The 22,049-nt window shown below is 45.7% G+C and overlaps 1 protein-coding gene across 1 annotated transcript in view; it reads left to right on the top strand.

The window, feature by feature from the left end:
- LOC135912486 (cytochrome P450 4c3-like) overlaps positions 1 to 22,049 on the top strand; it is a 52,974-nt gene that overhangs the window by 3,839 nt on the left and 27,086 nt on the right. The window contains exons 2-4 of the mRNA XM_065444928.2: positions 2,908 to 3,171; positions 14,801 to 14,913; positions 21,807 to 21,892. Coding sequence (XP_065301000.1) covers positions 2,922 to 3,171; positions 14,801 to 14,913; positions 21,807 to 21,892 — 449 coding nt within the window. The 5' untranslated portion in view covers positions 2,908 to 2,921. The remainder of the gene's footprint in view (positions 1 to 2,907; positions 3,172 to 14,800; positions 14,914 to 21,806; positions 21,893 to 22,049) is intronic.

Below are 22,049 nucleotides of genomic sequence, written 5' to 3'. Positions count from 1 at the left end.
TTTCGCAATGCTGAAAACCGCACGGTGGTACGGTAGCACCACGCAGTTGTGCCGGTCGTAAGAGGAGCGTTCTCGCATTCTTCCTTCGTGGCAGCTAGCGTTTGAAACGCTGCCCCTCTTGTCGCAGACGCTGCGTGTGTGTGTGCTCAGGTAACTTTAATAAACAGGAGAGTGTATAGGTACAAGGAAGACGACTCATAGGATCAGTGAAGTATTACGTTTATTACGTGAGGCCATCTATTCACATACTCGTCAATTGGGCTCAAGTGAAGGCATGAAGCGAACATAGCCGTAAGTTTTGCAAGAGAAACCAGTATATACACTGCGCTTTGTATACACAAAAAAGCTTTGTGTACCATATTTCTTGCATCGTTTCAGTGCCAGTATAAGCACGGCATACAGGCATTTCGCATGTATAATCTGTCGTAACATTAGATTACACTTCAAATATCGAAATATACTCATAAGTGCGGAGCTGTCATCAAGAACGGTAGTGTGACCTCCCAGAGAAATGAGGCTATGCATAGATGTCCTGCGTAGAATTGCATATCTCTAGGGCTCTGTATCTGCAGCGGGCGCGGCCTTCACTGATTTAGTGGTGTTTAGTTCTTGGCACTCTCATCGGTCAACGTTTAAAGCATAGACAGTATACATAGCGCGTGCGTATAGTTCTATATAAAGTGGTCGATAAAGAATATTCAGGGAAATTGATATTGAAGGGGATATTTTAGGCTCTGAGTGTTTCTCACCTGTGCTAGAATACTTTAATTATTAATGGACTCTGCCGGTACAAAGAAATTCGTCTTCAGCTCAGTTGAGTTACACCTAATGGCTACATATCCATGCTGTTGTGAAATTTACTTCGCTCGTTAAAGGCGCAGAGCCATTACTCTAAATTCATCATATATATAGAGCTGGCTACCGAAAATAGCTCTAGCACCACAGAATATCCGCACTTCTGTACAGAAGTTGTGTTTCTGATTTACACACGCGGAAGCGTTCATGCCCTCTTGCAGTGCGGTAAAGAAACTGTCAAAAATGGAAATAAAATTGTTAGATTTAACGTCTGCAAACTGTACAAGACTACGACGGACGCCGTAGTGTGGGGTTCCGGTCTAACTTCGGCGACCTCGAGTTGTTTAACAGTGCGCATAAACTTATCTATATAATAGATGCGAGAACGATGGTGCATGTATAGACCGACACACACAAAGCCTCCTATTACATAAATATGCGAAAACCAACATGCCCAGACCAACGCGGGCGCCGCGCTCAGGAATCGAACCCGTGCCTTTGCAGAATTCCATAACCACATAGCCACCACGGTGGGTATAAGTATTGTACATCACACTTGGTAGATTGTTACGTCTCAAGCCGGCCAAAGGCGTTAACTAGACGTTTGCCACGAGTCAACCACCATCCATCCATCAGCGCCTACCAAGAAGTCAACGCAGTATTAACACCAACTGCATACGGGTCCACAGGTCCACAGTCCACACCCCTGCAACCCGTCCACTGCAGATGGGCTGCAGGGGTGCAGCTCTACCCCCCTGGCTACACCCCTGCAATACTCATGTCAGCAGCGGAAACCAGAGCGCTTGGCTCCGGCAAAGCCGATTAAGCGTAGCCTGACGTTGAGTCCCGTTCACCTCGTCGCTTTTGCAGCCAAACGCCCAGCTCGTCCCTTGTACGTCGCGTGGGCCACGCATTCGCCGTCGATAGCAGGACATCACGACGGTGCTAAAGGTGGCGGGGAGAATGCGCCTTGAGCATACGTTTCTCTATCACAATAAAAAAATACGCCAGCATGATGAGATTTGAAGCAGGTTTTCCTAGCGGGGCAGGCAGATGCTCTACCCGTCAGGCCACAAATGCGAACATTTTATTTGCAAACAGCGCCGGGTTTCACGGCCATGCCTGCGGCCTGGCTGTTTCCTTGCCGAATAGGGCAACCAATCACAGCTGAGCTCGCTGGATTCCTTGCAGCACCACCAGATGGCGCTCGCCTCCGCGCATCCGTGGCAGTGGCGGCGCCGGCCGTGTGGAGGAAAGAGAAAAAAAGAACCAGGAAGCTCACCTTGGCGCATTCTCGGACTATTGTTAATTAGGAAATAAATGCTTCTCGCAGATAGAATGGATTCCAATCGCGCTACGTACATAGGTTTGCGCATGCTGCCTCTATAACCATGAGGCGTTCAAGGCGTTCGTCGTACTCGCTAGTAGACCGCAACTCCGCTTAATAAAAGACTCGATATAATTTGTGTGTTGTGCTGTGCGATGTGTGTGTGTGAGAGAGAAAGGGAGAAAACTCACACAAAGCTTCGGTGTATATATATTCCAACTCGTTGGATCTGTTGCAATTTTTTCTTCCATACTACGCCACAAATGCATGCATGACGCAAGAAAATGACAACCTTGCCATTCCTTGCCTCTTGCAAGCTGGAACTTGGAGACACTTGGCAGGTGGCTCCCCTCAAATAGTAGCATCTTACTCCACGAAGCAACATTCACGTCGCATATCAACAGCCCGTCATTTTCACCCATTCGTCCGTATAGTCGCAGCTTGCGCTTTGAGACGTTATATGACATCTAACCGCCTTCGGTATCACTCATGCAGGTCGGCAGCAGGAACGATGCGACCGGCATTGTTTGTTCCGTAACGCATGACATACATTACAAATGCGAGACCCTTGCTTCCGTCGAAGTTCGCGAACAGTCGCGTCTCTCGCTGCCGCTCCTTCAGCCGTGCATTAGTCTCACAGAATGACGTCGCTTCAACTACTCAGGGAAAGTAAAGAACACAGAGACAAGCGAAGTATGGTACAAAACAGTATAAGCTTCGCTTAAGTGGCTGCTCTTCTATAATTTCTGCACATTTTTTTTTCTTTTCTTTCTTTTTTTTTGCAGCCAGGACATCAAAAATGAGCTGGCATCTGGCGTCGAGCGGTGTCCTTGAACTCGCATGCAGCTTTCTCAAAGTCGCTGCATTGAGTCTCGTTGGCACTCTGCTATTCGTTGGAGTGATCGCCTGGATTGCCCGACGGATAAAATGGAAAACGTTCAGGCACCTCAACCACTTGCCGCACCGCAAAGAACACGTGCCTTTTCAAGGCTTGTGGATACTCTTCAAGGCCTCCTCACCGCCTGACTCACCTATCAGGTTCAGCACAAGTAAGTGCACGTTTGTATGCGGTCAACAATAGCAGCGTGCTGTCTCGGATAACCACCGCTCTTGGGAAAACAGCGGGAGACCAATCACAGCAGAGGCAAAGCAGCAACTATGACTGATTGTTTGTTGGAGTCTTGGCGATGCAATTGAAAACAGCGGGACAAACTTTATGAACTTTATGAACTTTATGGACTTTTATTATGAAAGTAGCCCAGACGCCTGGACTCCCCGCACAAGCATATGCAGATACGCATTCACACAGTCGAAACGGATGCGATAACTCAGATGAAAGAGACAGAAAAGGCAGCTCAGACGTTAATTGCTTATAACACTCGCGGTTCATACGTTAGAGGGTTACCTGCACTCATTGGTTATGCAAATACAACATTACAACATACAACATTTTCTGAAAGTGCGCAGGACACAAACCTGTGTTAATAAACATTGCTGTGAACCAGTTCATGTAACATCAGATGTTATTCAGGGATCTGGGCTATCGCCATTGCTATTTTAGTACATATGAATGACCAACCAGGCAACATTACTACTAGACTACGGCTTTTTTTGCGCATGATTGCGTCATTTACAGTGCAATGAATTCAAATGAAACACTTCGCTTTTGCAACGTGACTTACACACTATCGCCGTTTGGTGTGACAAATGGCACCCGCCTTTAAATCTTAATAAATGTATCTTGATCTTAATGTATCTTATCTCAATACTAATACATGTAACATGTATCTTAATCTGTATTTCCTATCGCATACCAACACGAATACTTACCAATGCATCCTGTGATTGTTGAGGTACACGGCATTAACAAGTTAATAGATAGTTTAGCGCATCATTCATCACATGGCTACGACTGCATTAACAGTAAATTCCTTAAAAACACTAGCCTCTTTAGCTCCATGCTACTAACAAAAATTTTCCGCCAATCCCTTAAGTCACGTGAGCTTCCAAAGGAATGCAAAATTGGAAGGTGGTTCCAATCCATAAATCGGGCCCCAGAAATTCACCTCTTAATTATCGTCCCACATCTTTTACAAGTTGCTGCTGTAAATTATTAGAGCATGTAATTTTAACTTTTATTGGACTTTTATTATGAAAGTAGCCCAGACGCCTGGACTCCCCGCACAAGCATATGCAGATACGCATTCACACAGTCGAAACGGATGCGATAACTCAGATGAAAGAGACAGAAAAGGCAGCTCAGACGTTAATTGCTTATAACACTCGCGGTTCATACGTTAGAGGGTTACCTGCACTCATTGGTTATGCAAATACAGGATTACTTCAGGAATGCAATCTCGAATCCTGCTGAGCACTTTGGTTTGCTATCGGCTTAACTTTGCAGTATCCACGCAAGCAATGTTACAATTCATCTTAACACTTGTGCGTTTCTGGGTAGATGCAGATAAAGAAAAGACAGGTAAAACAGGGCATGATTAACTTTGAGTACATTAATATAATCCTGCCGCATAGATAGAAAATACAGTATGAATGTGGATGGTAATGTGCAATTCTATTTTTGTGAAAATCATTCTCCAGAGCTTACAATAATATTCACGAACCCTAAGCCTATCTTCATTGGAGCAAAAAAGGATAGGTTAGGGGTAAATATGGCCTTTCAAGAAGTGCCACAATTGATGTCAGACTTCTAAGACCTCCTCAAAGCATTTCTGGGTCGAATTGCCTGTAGTTTTGCATGGGGACGACAATATTTAATAAGTTCGAAGAACCGCAGACGCTTGAGTGTAGCACTTACTAGTGTTTGTTCGCATGCGTTGCTTAACTTTGTTCCAAGTTGGGCAGTGCCCACCCATGTAGCCTATCTCAGCTATGTGCGCAGCACAGCGAACGTCAGTTCCATATCCCGCACAAATGTAATCCCTGATGTTGGAGAAGAGCACGCGCACACAGCACCGGACTTATCTAGGTGTCAAGTAGTGGCTTACGAAATATCAGCCAACGAGAGATAAGCCTTTATATTCTAGTATAAATTACACGTCCTCCTATAATGGTTAGATGATAAGCTTTCCGTCGACAATAGCAAGGGACCGTGTGGAATGATATAATTGTTCAATAGAAGGGCGACGCTTTTCCTGACACATCTGCATGCGTCATCCTGCGCTTCCAAAGGTAACAGATTCCGTTAGCCTAGGTGAGCTCCAAGCAGTCCCACAGCACCAAGAATCACGCACTTCTTTGAAGTGCACTTCTCTGGCTTAAACCTCGAGCGAGATTCAGGAGTACGTCTGCAAAACTTTACTGAAATCAAACCAGCGTTAATTGAAGGGAAATGTCAGCCTTTTACAGCTAAGCCGTGTTTGCGTTGTTAGTGAACGAGTGGGACAAGTGACCTGTGTGCAAACCCCAGTCACGCAGGGTCGTAGAGTGACTGTGCATTGGCTGGGAGAATACGCAATGTTATACTAACGAGCTGTCATGCACAACACATTGCACATGCGACAGAATTCAGCCAGATGGTGATTTTCGAACAGAAAAGCACCAGCCACTGATTGCTGATATTTGCTTTAAGGGCTTCCGCTCGACTTACATTTTTTTTTCTGCTTAGCTGATAACTTACAGAGACACCTGGGACCCTATCTCCACTACATATCAGTACTTTGCCGCAATGATGAGAGCCTGAATTCAGCGCATTTTCCCCATAGACAATGTAGCTATGTCTCCTTTAGATGCAATGCACAGAGAGAGAGAAAGAGAAATAACTTTTATTTATATATAGCTGGCAGATTGGGGGGGGGGGGGGGGGCGCAACTACACCTAGATGGCGGCCAGAAGCGCTTGAGCTCTAGCGGCATGCTCGGCCTGTTGGACGGCCAAAAAGTTGGTGTTCGGGGGCCGAGTTGAGTTACACGGTCTCTCACTGCTTCCGATCCTTAATTTTTTGGCCCTGTCGGGGCGCCCAAGGGCAGGCTCAGATAATGTGATCCAGGCCCGCCCTTTCTTGACAAAATTTACATTTGGCCGAATATTGGTCTGGGTAATAATGATTATAAGTCACCGGATTTGGATACGTATTTGTTTGAAGGAGGCACCATGCCACTTCCTGCTGCATATTAAGTGATGGCTGTGCGGGAGGAAAACGCACGCTCCCCAATCTGTAATGGTTAGTTATCTCCCTGTAGCCAACCATCCGGTCCCCTGTCAGCCTTACCCGCGGCGCCCCGGTGGCTCCGCTTGTGAGTCCTCGAGCCACGGTGTCGGCCGCCTCATTGCCGGGGAGGGAAGAGTGCGCAGGCGCCCAGATGACATGGACAATCCGCTGACCACGGAACTATGCCAGGATACGTTGCGATTCCGGCGAAACGCGCCCCTTTGCGTAATTTAAAATGGCGGTTTTAGAATCACTGACTGTTATCGTGGCCAGTGTGGAAGCCATTGCGAGAGCAATGTCCGATTCCTCAGCCACCTCGGCTCTGTTAGTTTTAATAGATCCGCTGACCTTAAGAGCACCTTCCGAGTTCACTGCAACGATAGACATATTCAGATTAGTCGTGTACTCTGCCGCGTCGACGTACACCACGTCCTGAGAGTGTTGGAATCTCCTGTGTACAGCCCTTACCCTTTGTTCCCGCCTTTCCCTGTCGTTTTCGGGATGCACGTATTTCGGTAGCGGCGGGATAATAAGCTGCTTCCTTATATATAGGGGAATGTCTACTTAAGTGCCGTACTGTGATGCGTACGTTACTCTAAGAATATACATATTTGATACAGTTGTCGAGGTCGGAGTAGACTTCTCTAAGGCATTGGATCGCGCCATACATAATCTACTGCTTCCTAAACTGCCTCACCTTCGCTTAATTCTGAATCTAATCTAATCTAATCTAATCTAATCGCATACCAACACGAATACTTACCAATGCATCCTGTGATTGTTGAGGTACACGGCATTAACAAGTTAATAGATAGTTTAGCGCATCATTCATCACATGGCTACGACTGCATTAACAGTAAATTCCTTAAAAACACTAGCCTCTTTAGCTCCATGCTACTAACAAAAATTTTCCGCCAATCCCTTAAGTCACGTGAGCTTCCAAAGGAATGCAAAATTGGAAGGTGGTTCCAATCCATAAATCGGGCCCCAGAAATTCACCTCTTAATTATCGTCCCATATCTTTTACAAGTTGCTGCTGTAAATTATTAGAGCATGTAATTTTCACGAATCTGGCTAGCTTTCTAGAATCCAACTCATATTTTACAAACGCACAGCATGGTTTTCCAAAATCATATTCCTGCGAAACACAACTACTATCATTCACTCATGAACTGCATTGCATCCTGGATCGCTCATCGTGCGCTGTCTGTGTCTTCTTGGATTTTAGTAAAGCGTTTGATAATGTATGCCATAAACTACTACTTTTTAAACTAACCTTGCTAAATATCGACCCTAACCTTCTAAAATGGATAGAGCATTTCCTTATTAACCGCTTCCAATTTGTTACTGCTAACGGTCGTAACTCTCCACTCACTGAAGTTCAATCAGGTGTACCACAAATGTCTGTGCTGGGACCACTATTATTTCTTATCTATATTAATGATCTGACCGTTAAAATATCTTCTAACATACATCTGTTCACAGATGATTATGTTATTTCCCGGGAAATTAAAAGCACGGATGGCACTAAAACACTCCAAGCTAATCTGGATAATATTGATAACTGGTGCGGGAAGTGGCTAATGGAATTAAATAATAACAAATGCAAAATAATGCGCGTATCTAGATCTAATTGTACTCGTAGCACCTACCATCTGAACAACGTCCCCTTATATTTCGTCGTGTCATATAAATATGTTGGTGTACACATTACAAATACCTTAAATTGGATCATTCATATACAGTACGCCATTAACAATGCTAATCGCATTCTCGGGTACTTAGAGCGCAACTTTTTCGAAGCACTGACTACTTTAAAGTTACAGCTTTACAAGACTCTAATACGCTCGAAACTTGAATATGCATGAGCAATTTGGGATCCCAGTCACGTTAATGTCATTACCTCAGTTGAACTAGTACAAGATAACTCTACCTGCATAATTCTTTCTCATTATAACCGTGCTACGAGTATAACCTTAATGAATACTAACCTAGCACTTATTCCACTGGATAACCGCCGCAATATTGCCCGTCTTTAGCTATCTCATAAAATTTTTAATCACACCACTCTTCACGACGATTTCATCCTGCGGCCTCAGTACATTTCTAACCGCGTCAATCATCGTAGTAAACTAGGAATTGATTCATGTCACACGAAGTCTTTCTTTCAGTATTTCATCCCCCGTACATCTCGGGAATGGAACCACCTTCCCTCAAGTATACTAGCCATCACCGATAACAAACTTTTCCGCGAAACAATAGCTAACGTTATGTAATCAGGAGAATCATTCTATTAACAAAAGTGACTGCACTTGTTTGTTTGCTTAACACTACTACTCTGTAACTACTCCCTCTTTAATACTGTGGCGACGAGCGACCACGTAGACCGGTAAAGTCGGGCTCTCGCAGGAGAGGAAGAACCAACACTCGATCGCTTAGCGTAGCATTCTTTTTAATGATCTCCTTCGGAACGCTAGCCCGTGCCGGAGCGTGCCAGCCGCTCGTGCCTCGTGTAGACGCGAGCGTCTACGTCATCCCTCGTGCGACGCCGATGCTGCTGCCGCTACAGAGGGCTCCCCCCCTAGAGAGGAGGAAAGTTCGACGAACGATGGAAAGTCCACGTGACGCGGCGTGTCTTGGCGTTGGTCTCGGGTGTCACGTGCACTGGCGGCGGCGAAGGATGCAGCGGGGTCGCGTCGCATACTGGTGGAGCTGATGGCGCGGGTGCTTCGATGTAGGCGGGTTTGAGACGTTCCAGGGCAATTGTGTCTGATCGGCCGTTGACATTCACAACAAACGTCGTCGGACGACGCTCTAGAACACAATATGGCCCGGAGTAGTGTGGTTGCAAAGGCTTCCGCACGGCACAGTTACGCACGAAAACGGGTAGCAGAGCTGAGTGCGGGAAAAACGTACGGAGACCTTGCTTCTTGTGAACGTGTAGGCACGGGGCGCATCTGGCTGAAGAAAGCTTGCAGTTCGGCAACGTAGTCGGCAGGTGATGGCATAGGCGTTTGGGGGGTGGCGACAAAGAAATCGCACGGAAGGCGTAGGTGAGTGCCGTAAACTAGCTCAGCACAGGAGCAACCTAGGTCGCTCTTGAATGCGGCTCTGATGCCAAGTAAAACTAGGGGCAAATGCAGGACCCACTTCTCCGGCGATTCATGTGCCATAAGGGAGGCCTTGAGATGCCGGTGAAAGCGTTCAACTAGTCCATTGGACTGCGGGTGGTAAGCAGTTGTGCGAAAACGTGTCGTTCCGAGTACTTTGAGTAGCTCGTTGAAAAGTGCTGAGTCAAACTGTCGACCGCGATCTGTGATTATTGTGGATGGGCAGCCGAACCTTGCTATCCACGTAGACACGAAAGCTGCTGCAACAGTGGGCGCTGAGATATCAGATATAGGTGTAGCTTCTGGCCACCGTGTATAACGGTCGATGCATGTCAGTATGTAGCAGTAACCTTTCGAAGGTGGGAGAGGGCTGACGAGGTCCAGGTGTACGGTGTCAAAACGAGCATCCGGTGGAAGAAAAGACTTGGCAGGCGGAATGGGGTGACGCTGGATCTTCGAACGTTGACACGACAAACAGTAGCGAACCCAATCGCGAACTTGCGCGTTTAGCCGAGGCCAAACGAAACGACTGGAAAGAAGCTTCTGTGTCGCGCGTATGCCAGGGTGCGACAGGTTGTGCACGGTTTCGACTAGACGTCTGCGAAGGGATGCCGGAATGTATGGTCTGGGTGTGTCGTTAGAAGTGTCGCAGACGATGGACGTACCATTTGGGGTCACAATGACGTCTTCCAATTTCAGGGACGTTGACGAATTCCGGAGTGTACGAAGTTCAGTGTCGTCACGCTGTTTACTGGCGAGTAAGTTGGCCTCGATGATGAAAGCTTCCGATGTCAACGTGGAAACGACATTGGCACGACTCAGAACGTCGGCTGGAACGTTGTCGGTGCCCTTGATGTGGCGGAACGTTGTTGTAAACTCGGAGATGTAGGAAAGGAATCTCGCGGGGCGAGTAACAGGACGCCGAACGATTCGTTGCGTGAACAAGGGGCTTGTGGTCCGTCAAGATGTGAATGCACGGCCTTCGAGGAAATGGCGAAAATGCTTGATAGCCAGGTAAACAGCGAGTAATTCACGGCCGAACACGCTGTAGCGGGACTGCGCAGGCTTCAGTTTCTTGGAGAAAAAAGCGAGTGGATGCCACGCATTGTCGATGAATTGCTGCAGAACGGCACCAACGGCGGTGTTTGAAGCGTCGGTCATGATGGCAGTGGGTGCGTCTGGCTTTCGTGTCTAAGCAGCGTGGCGTCGGCGAGGGCAGACTTGACTCTTGTGAAAGCGTCAGTGGCCTCTTCTGTCCACTGAAGCACTTGTTTGCGTTTGTTTACCAGGAGAGCGTCTAGCGGAGCCATAAGTCGTGCGCACTCGGGAATGAATCGGCGGTAGAAATTGACAAATCCGAGAAATTGGCGAAGCTTGGTGAGTGTGGTCGGTCGGGGAAGGTTTTCGATGACGCGAATCTTGGACGGCAGAGGTCGAATGCCGTTAGCGTCGACGATATGACCGAGGAACTCGAGTTCGGGTTGACCGGATTCACTCTTGGCGGCGTTCATGACAATTCCTTTACTGGCAAGGCGTGAAAACAACAACCGCAATTGGTGAAGATGTTCATCTGCCGAAGAGCTTGCGACGAGAAGGTCGTCAATGTATGCAAAAACGAAAGGCAAACCTCGGGTGACGGAATCGATGAAACGCTGAAAGGATTGGCCCGCGTTCCGTAAGCCAAAAGGCATGCGGAGAAATTCGAAAAGACCGAAGGGTGTGGTGGTGGCGGTCTTGGGAATGTCTTCTTCAGCGACCGGTAGTTGATGGTAGGCGCGAACGAGATCGATCTTAGAAAAGATCGTCGCACCGTGCAACGCTACCGTAAAGTCCTGAATGTTCGGTAGAGGGTAGCGATCAGGAACTGTGACGTTGTTTAGTGGCCGGTTATCGCCGCATGGGCGCCAGTCGCCCGTCTTCTTAGGCACCATGTTAAGCGGTGATGCCCAGCTACTGGAGGAAGGGCGGATGATGCCAAGTTGCAGCATGTGTTTGAACTCCGCGCGATCGATCTTGAGTTTCTCCGGGGACAAACGCCGGCGTTGGAAATAGACCGGTGGGCCGGAGGTGATGATGTGATGCACACGTCATGTTCCACCGGTTGCGTCCAGTCCGGCAGGCGCGTCAAAGTGGGAAACTCGCGTAGGAGCGCGGCGAAAGGTTCGTCCGACATGGCCGAAATAGGCGCTATGGGCGATGTGCCTGATGATGGGACGCCGGGAACGGATAGCTGTGTTACGGAGTCGATGAGACGGCGTCGTTGGAAGTCCACGAGGAGTCCGTAGTTATGCAAGAAGTCTGCTCCAATGACTGCATGACGGACGTCTACAATCAGGAAGATCCAGCGAACGCTCGTCGAAGGCCAAGGTTTAGCATGACGGAGCGTGACGAGAAAACTGGAATCCTGGTGCCGTTGACGGCTTGCAAAAACGACACAGGTGTCGCTTTTCGGTCGGAGTGCTGGGCGGGTAGAATGCTGACGTCAGCACCTGTGTCGACTGAGAATCGTTGTCCCGTAACTCTGTCCGTCACGTAGAAAAGGCGACTTGTGTGTTGGGCCGGACCACTCGTCGCTGTTAGAGGTCGGCCGGCCTGTTTCCCTGCCAAGCGCAGGGACGCCGACAGTGACGTACGAGCGTCGTTTCGAAAACGGTGGTGGTAGTAGCAAACGCCAGGCGTTGTAGTTGGGGCTTCATTGCGAGTGCCCGTTCGTCTTGATCTGCTGGAACTACGGCTGCGTGGGCGACGAGACGCGCGGCGATGCTCCGCTCCACAGATGATGCGTTCCAGGCGCTCACACAAAGAGTCGAGCGGAGATTGCACTGTGGAAGAGCAGGGAAGAGTTTGCAGAGCGGTTGTATTGTCACCCGGAGACGGTGACATGGCTGCGATGGTTGGGATGGCTACTTCCATGACTTTGTCGGCCAAAGTGGCAAGACCGGTAAGGTCCATGGTAGAGGCTGTCGCCAGGACCATCTGCACGTTAGCCGGGAGTCGTTGCAAAAACAGTTCGCGCAACAGAGTGTCGTCGATGGATCTCGGGTTGTTTCCGAGCAGCTGGCTCATTCGGCGAAGAAGTTGACTAGGGCGTCGGTCGCCGAGTTCTTCAGCGGACAGAAGCTGCTGGATGCGAGAACGCTGTGAAGCTGCTGTGCGCTGTAGCAGTGCTCCCTTGAGATCATCATAGGCGGCGGCAGACAATGGGGAGTTCAACAAATCTGCTACCTCGTCAATGGCGGCGGGCGAGAGCGCTGCGACGGCGTAATAGAACTTCGAGGCTTGAGAGCGGATACCAGCGACTTGAAATTGCGCTTCGGCCTGAAGAAACCACGCCGAAGGATGCTGGTCCCAGTACTGTGGGAGGCGGACAGCGATGGCGGAACAGGAGGGCTCACCGCGTTCCTCGGAAGGGTTCTGGCCTTGAGCTCTCGTAGCGTTGGTCTGGTCCATGGTCGTCTCTACCAAAGGAGCGTATGGCAGTATCACGTCCGGAGTCATCAAACTGTGGCGACGAGCGACCACGTAGACCGGTAAAGTCGGGCTCTCGCAGGAGAGGAAGAACCAACAGTCGATCGCTTAGCGTAGCATTCTTTTTAATGATCTCCTTCGGAACGCTAGCCCGTGCCGGTGCGTGCCAGCCGCTCGTGCCTCCTGTAGACGCGAGCGTCTACGTGCGTCTACGTCATCCCTCGTGCGACGCCGATGCTGCTGCGGCTACAATACCATATGGCCCTGAGGGTACTATAATAAATAAATAAATAAATAAATAAATAAATAAATAAATAAATAAATAAATAAATAAATCAGTTTCTCGTAGGCACATACTTCCAATATCGACAATATAAGTGCTGAGCAATTTACACCACGTCCTCGTACAAATAACTTGGGGTTCGCATGAAATTGTCGCTAACATGGATAACACACATCGAGACTACCTGTTCCAGTGTTTGCGAATACTAGGCTACGTACGACGAAACTTGAGTGTTGCATCTGAAGAGGATAAAAAAAAACAAAAAAAACTAGCCTACAAAACGTTCGTCCGTCCGAAACTAGAATTCGCATCTTCTATTTGGTGCCTATCGCAGGATTATCTATCCGCACACCTGGAATAAATTCAGAACCGGGCCACTCGCTTCACTGCCTCTCAATGCTCGACTAACGTCAACTTTACCTCACTCAACAAGATAATTCGACCTGCCTTCACTCGCGCCGCCACGTGCCACCTCAGGCCTCTGCCTGCTTCCCTCTTGTTTACTGTATTCCTGAAGCACGCCATGTGCTGTTAAAACCACAATCTAAAGCATTGCCTCGCACCGACCATAGTCTGACAATAGCTCGTATAAACGGCTGCGTGTCACCCAAAAAAAAAGTTTTTTCCCCAGTACAATAGTACTGTGGAATGCCCTGCACGATCATATAGTTTAAGAAAATTCTGCGATAACCTGTCTATTCACTTCGAATAACTTCCTACGCCCCCCTCCGGAACAGATACATCACACATACCTTGTAAACATCTCTAATACTACATTCCTGACTGTGATGTTTGTTTCTTCTCTTTTTCTGTGAAGCGACGGGATGTTTTTTTTTGCCTCAGATGTTCATCATCGTCTGCTGTTTTAGCCTGTGTATTTATCTTGAATGGAGAATGCTTTTGTTGAAAATTGCTATATATTTTTTCATGACGTTGTAACCACATATTTTTGCCGTATTTTCTGTTATGTAATTAAGTGGTGTTTATATGTCTCTATTCGCCCCCCCCCCACCAACTTATGTAATGTTCTTGGGCCCTTAATGAGGAAAGAATCGAAATGTGTTCGTTTTGAGAAGAGAAAAAAATCAACACAAGAACTCATGCAGGCATAAATTGTGCTACGCGTGGCTTATGTAAAAGCAAAAACGACACTTTTACACAATTGCTTTCTTCTGCACGTGTTTCTATTCGTCTATGTATATTTGTTTGCGCCTTAATATCCTTGTCTTCCTTTCACTCTACCATTTCTTATAAAATTTTATTACCACAATCACTGCGCACATATGATATGATACAGTACGCACTAAGTGTAAGGGAAGTGTCCGGGTATTTTTCTTGCTTTAAATGTAAGCAGCTTCTTTTTGTTCATTTGTTCCTTTGTTTGTCCCGGAAAGCGGAGCTTATTTCCCTACAAAATTAGAATACATGCTATTATAATGTCCTGCACGTAACATTTGTAAAAAATGAGAGCACTGCAAAACGAACAGATGCGGAAGCCAGCACAAGCGCTTTCATGGATAGCTGAATGAAAGGAATATAAGGCCCGCCTTTATTTTCTGCACTTGTGCAGCACGTGACAATAAAATCCGAACCTATGGATTGTATTGCTCTGCTGATGCTCCCATATCGTTCCTTGCATTGTTGTGCAGTGCTTTTCGCCGGAATTTGTGGATTGCATGCGCGATTCCAGAGGCATGGCAGGCACCTCGTCTACGTAGGATTCACCCCTCTGCTCACCGTCTACAAAGCCGAATATTTAGAGGTATGCTTCCTATTGCTATTGGTCTCACTGAATTAACATTTTGTGGGATTTAACATTTGATAACTAAAGATGAGCGTATGAAAAATTCAGAAAATGCATATCCGCTGGAAAAAAGAAAACTAGAGGTACGCCTCGGTTTCATGGCGATAATCAATATGCTATACTGAAAATAAAATATTTAGCTGTAGTAGAAGCGGAATAAATAAGTTCTTATAGCTATTTCATACCTTATGAGAGTAACTATTACCCACTTAGAGCGCGCACATATGGGTTGGTTGAAGAAGCCTAAATCTGAATTTAAACGCGATAGCAGCTACTGATTTCATAACCTTGGTTTAAGGTCTTAATACGCCTCAGGACAAAATCTTGTGTTAGTTGTGATTATACTGAAAGAACGACAATAGGAAGCTTTCTCTACTTTCTTTTGAAGAAGTTCGCCGACCGGCGGGTATCGTACCGCTTACTAATTTGCGGTCCGCACTCATGCATGAACTCAGCTAATGTAAAATTTCACAAGGTATATTTGACTTCCACTGTCAGAACATATTCCAATTACAAAACTGCGAACAAAGAAAAAAAGACGCCGAATTTAAAGAGCTGTTTCCGCATAAGTGCAATTAGCTATTGGCCAGCCGCCTTCGATCGCTAATTATATGTCAAGGTTGAAGACTGGGAGTGTTGGTATAGCATATTAGAGGTTGGATAGCGCAACATTTTGACGAGACACACAGAAGACACACGCCTCAGCGCTCTGTGGTGTGTTCGTCAAAATGTTGCGCAATCCAACTTGGATTGCGCAACATTTACAGATTGTACAGCCTGATATGTACTACAACATCAGGATTGGTTGAACAATTTTAGCGCAATAGCTCTTTGTGACAGATGTTTCTTACTCTTCCCGTGCCCAAGTGTTGTTCGCGATACCTCGAACGACTGTATATTTGTTGTTAAACTCCTGATGCTAAGCAGTGACATAGAAGAAAACCCCGGTCTGCCTCAGCCTGACCCTAGCAAACTGCACAAGGAACTGCTTGATGTCATTACTGCCTTGTCAACTAACTTTGACAAGCGTCATACAGAAGTAATGGAATCTTTGGGACAGTTCAAGGAAAACCAAGAGGCACTTACGCAAGAAGCCGCAGATCTCACAGAAAGATTGGTAACTTTTTAATCTTTTAATCTTTCAGTCCCCTTTTCCCTTTCCCCAGTGTAGGGTAGCCAACCGGGCTCAGTCCTGCTTAACCTCCCTACCTTTCCTTTATCATTTGCTCTCTCTCTTTTGTAATTCTATTGTTGAATTTATTGAAAATGCGTCAGCCCCAGCTGAAATTAATCGCCTTGTTCGTGAAACTGTTAGAACTGGACGTGCTGCACTAAGCTCAAGGTTTGAGAGTTGGAAGATCGGTCCCGGAGGGACAATTTATTATTTTATAGCATATCTCACAGTGCTAACGAGGCGCGGGCACAGTCCAAAGACTGTGTTAAAGATCTGCTGCCGCGCCATCTAAGCTTCAACGTTGCCGACGGTATGATCGACAGAGCGCACAGGCTGGGCACCTTTGAGCAACTAAAGTCACGCCCAGTTATCGTCAAGTTTTTGTATTTTAAAAGCAAAGAATGAGTTCTCTCTCAGAAAGCTAAGCTGAAAACATCTGGCATTTCCGTGGGCTAAGTCTTCTGCAGATCAACACGCTTGTCACGCAAAAACAACAACAAAAAAAAAACTAATTGAATACGGAAAATCTAGCAGCCAATACTTTTCACTGCGCTTTAACAAGCTCATCAACAAAATTGCTACATCTACTGCGCAGCCACTTATACCGTTCGTGAAGTTGACTCCCCTCGTGAGGCATGCCTACCCGGTAATCGCAACACGGCTTCAAGCACTACTGGCAATTCGTCAGCGCAGCTATCTTCCCGCCACGCAAATGATGTGTCTCTTCTATTTTGCAATGCACGCAGTGTGCTCAACAAGCGAACGGCATGGCATTCTCAGCTCATATTGATTCATGTTCTGCTGACATTGTTATTTTATCCGAAACTTGGCTTTCTGCAAACGTTCAAAGCAGCGAAATTTTCGGTGAAATGAAATACGCTATTTATTGATATGACAGCGATATTCGTGTCGGCGGGAGTGCTTTGATCGCTGTTAATGAAGAGTTTCCTTCCTCAAGTGTCCCAGTCCTGTCAGCTTTAGATGTTATGTGCGCGCGTATTACGATTGACCATAGGGACTGTATTTTTTGCCCAACTGCACGCCGTTCTTTCTGTGATGAGCTTCATGACGTCTTAAATAATATTGTTACGCAATACCCCACATTGCCTTTCTTTTCTGCTGGGTTCAGCCATTATTACAACTGTTTCTTCGGAATGCGTGCAGTTTCTTGATGTTTGTTCCGATGTCAACCTCCCACAACTTGCTGACGTACCCACTCGTAGAGCTGCAGTTTCCGCTGATATCCTTGACCTCATTTTTACTACTACACCTGACTTAGTTTCCAAACCTACTTACATTCCTGGTTTAAGTGGTCATTTGCTTATTCATTTAACTTTGCGTGCGCTTGTTTCTTGTAAAAAGAGCTTTAAGTTTGTTCTTGATTACAATCATGCCGATACGGCTTCTATCACGGCATAAATGAAATCATACACAGCTGTTTACACCGCCGGTTATGACGACCGCTCAGTTGAGTATAACTGGCAACTTTTCAAAAATAAACTGTTTTCTTTTTTTGTCAGCTATGTACCTCTAAGAAAGATACTCTCAAACACACGATCGCCATGGTTCAACAACTCTCTTAAACGCCTGCGAAACAAAAGGAAACGGTTATTTCGTCGGGCCAAGCAAAGGAATCTCCCCGCTAATTGGTCAACGTACCGTCAAGTGGATATCGAGTACATTTAAACAACTAGAAACGCTAAAATACTTTCTTGAATGTTACATTCCCATAGTTTCTTCAAACGAGCCCGCGCAAGTTTTGGAGTGTTGTTAATGACACTAAAACAAACATTATACATTTACCTTACCCGGATGGCACCTGCATTCCACCTAATCATTGTTGCAGTGTTTTGAATCAAGCGTTTGTCTCTTCCCTCAATACTAATATCATCGCCGATTCACCGAGTGCATCAAGTTTCAACTTCCCTGTAATGGATGCCATAATAATTGAATGGGTTGGTATTAGCTGGCTAATCAATAACCCAGAGATTTCGTCTGACACTCGGCAGGATAGTAATAATTCCAAAATAATAAAGTGCATGGAAGTGTCTTCATCCGTTATTCAAAAATGTTTGCTCAGTCATTGCAGTGTTCTTCGCTCCCGCGTGATTGGAAGAAAGAAAAGGTGGTTCCAGTCCCAAAGTCAGGCAATGCGCATGCGCCCGAAAACTACCATCCCATTTCATTTACAAGCATCCCATGCAAACTTTTGGGACACATCATTTACTCTCATCTTGTTGACTTTTTGGAGACTAATTCATTCTTTCATTCCTGTCAACATGGTTTCAGAAAAATGTTCTCGTGTGAAACGCAACTAGTTTGCTTTACTAACGATCTTTTTGCTGCAATTGACAATAAATTTGACGTTGACTGTATTTTCTTGGACTATGCTAATGCCTATGCTAAGGCACAATCTGCTAAACCTGAAACTCGATCAGCTTAACATTGATCCTATAGTATTAGCTTGGTTTAACGATTTTCTCTCTATTCGAACCTAGTATGTGACTGCTAATAACGTTTCCTCTACTTTCTCATCGGTTCCATCATGGGTCGCGCAGGGATCCGTCCTCGGGCCTTTGCTCTTCTTAATTTATACTAACGACCTCCCTGATTGCGTGAAATCGTCTTCAGTTAACTTATTTGCTGATGACTGCGTCATATATTATAAGATTAGTGACCCTGTCAGTTCCACTAAGCTACAAGAAGACCTTAAACATTTATCCATATGGCTCCCCCCCTCCTCTTCCTACTCCCCATTTTAGGCCTTCGAGCCATCCCTTAATAAATACATATTGTCATCATCATCCATATGGTGCAAGGCATGGAACATGAAATTAAACGTGAATAAATGTAAATATATGCGCGTTTCACGGCGCACTAACAATACTGACACAAGCATGCATATTCTGAATACCTGCCGTGGTTGCTTAGTGGCTATGGTGTTGGGCTGCTAAGCACGAAGTCGCAGGATCGAATGCCGGCAACGGCGGCTGCTTCTCGATCGGGGCGAAATGCGGCCGATCGCATTTCGCCCCGATCGAAATGCAAAAGCGCCCGTGAACCTAAAGTGAGGCGCACGTTCAAGAACCACAAATGGTCAAAATTTCCGGAGTACCTCGCTACGGCGTGCTTCATAATCAAAAAATGGTTTTTGACACTTAAACCCCCCTGAATTTCTTTTATTTTCTAAATATAGCGCCCCTCTCTGTCAAGGTGATTTCTACAAGTATCTCGGCCTTTATATCACTCACGATTTATCCTGGCACAAGCATGTTGAATATATATGACCTCTAACGCTAGTCGTCGTTGTTGTTGTTGTCCTGAGTGGCCGTGGCACATGTATCCCGCACTGGGGGATTGACCATGAATCGGGTGGTTCAATTAGGTGCATAAAAATAATAATAATAACAAGGGAGTTAACAATTTGAGCATTGGAGTTTAAAAGTAAACGTTTTGTGTTTGGAGAAAAAAGAAATAATCAGAAGAAAACCAGGTGTAAAATAATAATCATAGATAAGAAAGGGAGAATGATCAGTCTAACATGGAAATCGATTGGCTTCAGTGTGGTAATTTTGGATTGCCAAGCAAACAGTTCTGTGACTGAACCAATAATGGAGGCTCCAAAAGATAGGATCACAGACACTGATAAATTTAGACCAATAGAGTGAAGCGGGATTTCGAGTGGTCGTTTTCTTATAATAGAAAAAACGTCTGCAAGACAACAAGAAATGGTCTATTGTCTCTGCTTCGCCACAGAATGAGCATAATGGTGAGGGGACCATACCAGACATGTGTAGGTAGAAGTCCAACGCAGTACATTCGGCTATTTGCGCAGAAACTTTTACATCGTTCCTGCATATTTAAAGCTGACGCTCTACGAAACACTTGTTGGCTCAAGATTAGAATATGTCTCGGCCATCTGGGATCCCACTCAAGCATCACTAACCCTCTATCTCGATGCCATTCAGAATCGTGCATCCCGCTTTATTCTATCTGATATTTCTTTATTCTATCTCTCGTCATGCTAGCGTACCGGATCTTTCAGTACGTCCCGCATACAGCCGCCTCTGCTTTTTCCACGAGATTTAGCACAACCCGATATTAAATGAGAAACTTTTAACACCTCCTTCTTACTTTTGATGCCGCAGCGATCGCCTTCATAAAGTTTCCGTGCCATCTTCTCGCACGAACGCGTACTATCACTCGTTATTTCCTCGTACGTGCAATGACTGGAACCACCTTCCTGCATCGGTCGCTGCTATTACAGAGGCAACGAGGTTCAAGACTGCTGTTCTCCATGCCATCTAACAAATCTTTTATTCATTGTTCTGCATTACTTTTCTGTGCATGTACCTCTCCTTTCTGTAGCGCCTACAGGCCTTGAAAGTAGGTAAATTAAAGAAATAAATAAATAAATTATCCCCCAAGCCATCGCGCCGAAAAAAAGCAATAGTCAAGCTCGACAGGAGCTATCTAGAATTGTTTAATAATAATAATAATAATAATAATAATAATAATAATAATAATAATAATAATAATAATAATAACGAGGTACCAAACTCTAAGGAAGCGATGGCGCTTTCATCGTGAAGATTGTTTAGTTGCGTCATAGTCGAGGCTCCTCATCTTGTATTGATGTGAAGGTGAGCCCTTCCATTTAATAATAACCCAATTTTACCCTATTTTTCGTCTGGTTGACCTCCTTGCCTTTTCTCTCTTTGCTATCGATCTCTGTTTCTCTCTCTCTCTCTCTCTTGACCCTATTTTCACCAAGTTCATAACATTCTGTGGTCGCCTGAGGTGGTTTCTGGACTTATTCTTGCTCGTGTAATTTGTTAATGAACTTCATATTTTTATTCATATTTTGAACCTGTTCATGGCTAGAATATTCAGGCTAGCAGTAACAGCACGCCTGTACATTTAGGCGCATAACTCTCGTCTGAAGTCGAAATGTAAGCTTAAGGCACATCTATTGTGTTAAGGAATCTATTGTGTTATTTAGTTTTTGGAAATGTAATTTTACGTACTGCGAGTACAATTGCACCCATCGGACAGTATTTCTTGAAACATTTGTTGGAATATTTAGTTTGTTTGGGGCTGTTTGTGAGGGAGCAGCGTCAAGCATTTGACATGTTTTGAATATGCCATCCGCTTTCTCTCTCTCCCTCCCCCCCCCCGAGCTCCTATGGGTACCGTAATTGATGCTTTCCCAGTAGTGTAACTGCAGTGTTGCGAATTTCCCGAAGCGCGAGTAGTGACGCACAATTTGCAGTTATCCAAGCGTGACCTATGACTTCGCCAACTTGACCAGACAGGTCACGCCATCTCGTAGCGATGCCAGTTAACATACGCAGCAGCGTGAAATTGCCATATTTATTTGTGCGCGTGGAATATTCTCGCTGTATGAATGTTCAGTCACCATTTATGACAGTGTTGTCCTGCCGGGAAATTAAAGGAGTTTGAATATTTACGTCGCTTCAATGCGTATTGTAAACACTAAGCAACCAACCAAATTTTGATGCTTGTGTGAATCAGAACGAATATTGATTGGCTCGGAATTATTGTTAGCTGAAAGTCAATGACGGTAATCGATGACACTTGATCTTCAAGGTTCTTTTTTTCTTTTCGAATCGCATTATTACGTCAAATGCGATATATATACTTTTTTTTTTTGCAGGAAATACTTTCAAGCAACAAACTTTTGTCCAAGGGCCGTCAGTATAAACTTCTTCACAGTTGGCTTGGAACTGGCTTGCTCACGAGGTATGAGCTGTTAACACTGAAAATTGCTGTCCTGTTCTTCCCATGACCATCAGTGGCGCAGTGGCTGCATCTCACGAACTTTCCCCGCTTCCACCCCGTCTGCCTTCTAAGGCTAAATGCGGCTCATTGTAAAACTTTGCGTATGCTGGCTGCAGCA

The sequence above is a fragment of the Dermacentor albipictus genome, chromosome 1 (assembly GCF_038994185.2).
Source record: "Dermacentor albipictus isolate Rhodes 1998 colony chromosome 1, USDA_Dalb.pri_finalv2, whole genome shotgun sequence".
In the NCBI taxonomy this organism is placed as follows: Eukaryota; Metazoa; Arthropoda; class Arachnida; order Ixodida; family Ixodidae; genus Dermacentor; species Dermacentor albipictus.
Note: the sequence above shows the minus strand (reverse complement) of the source record. Positions and strands in the feature narration are given on the sequence as shown.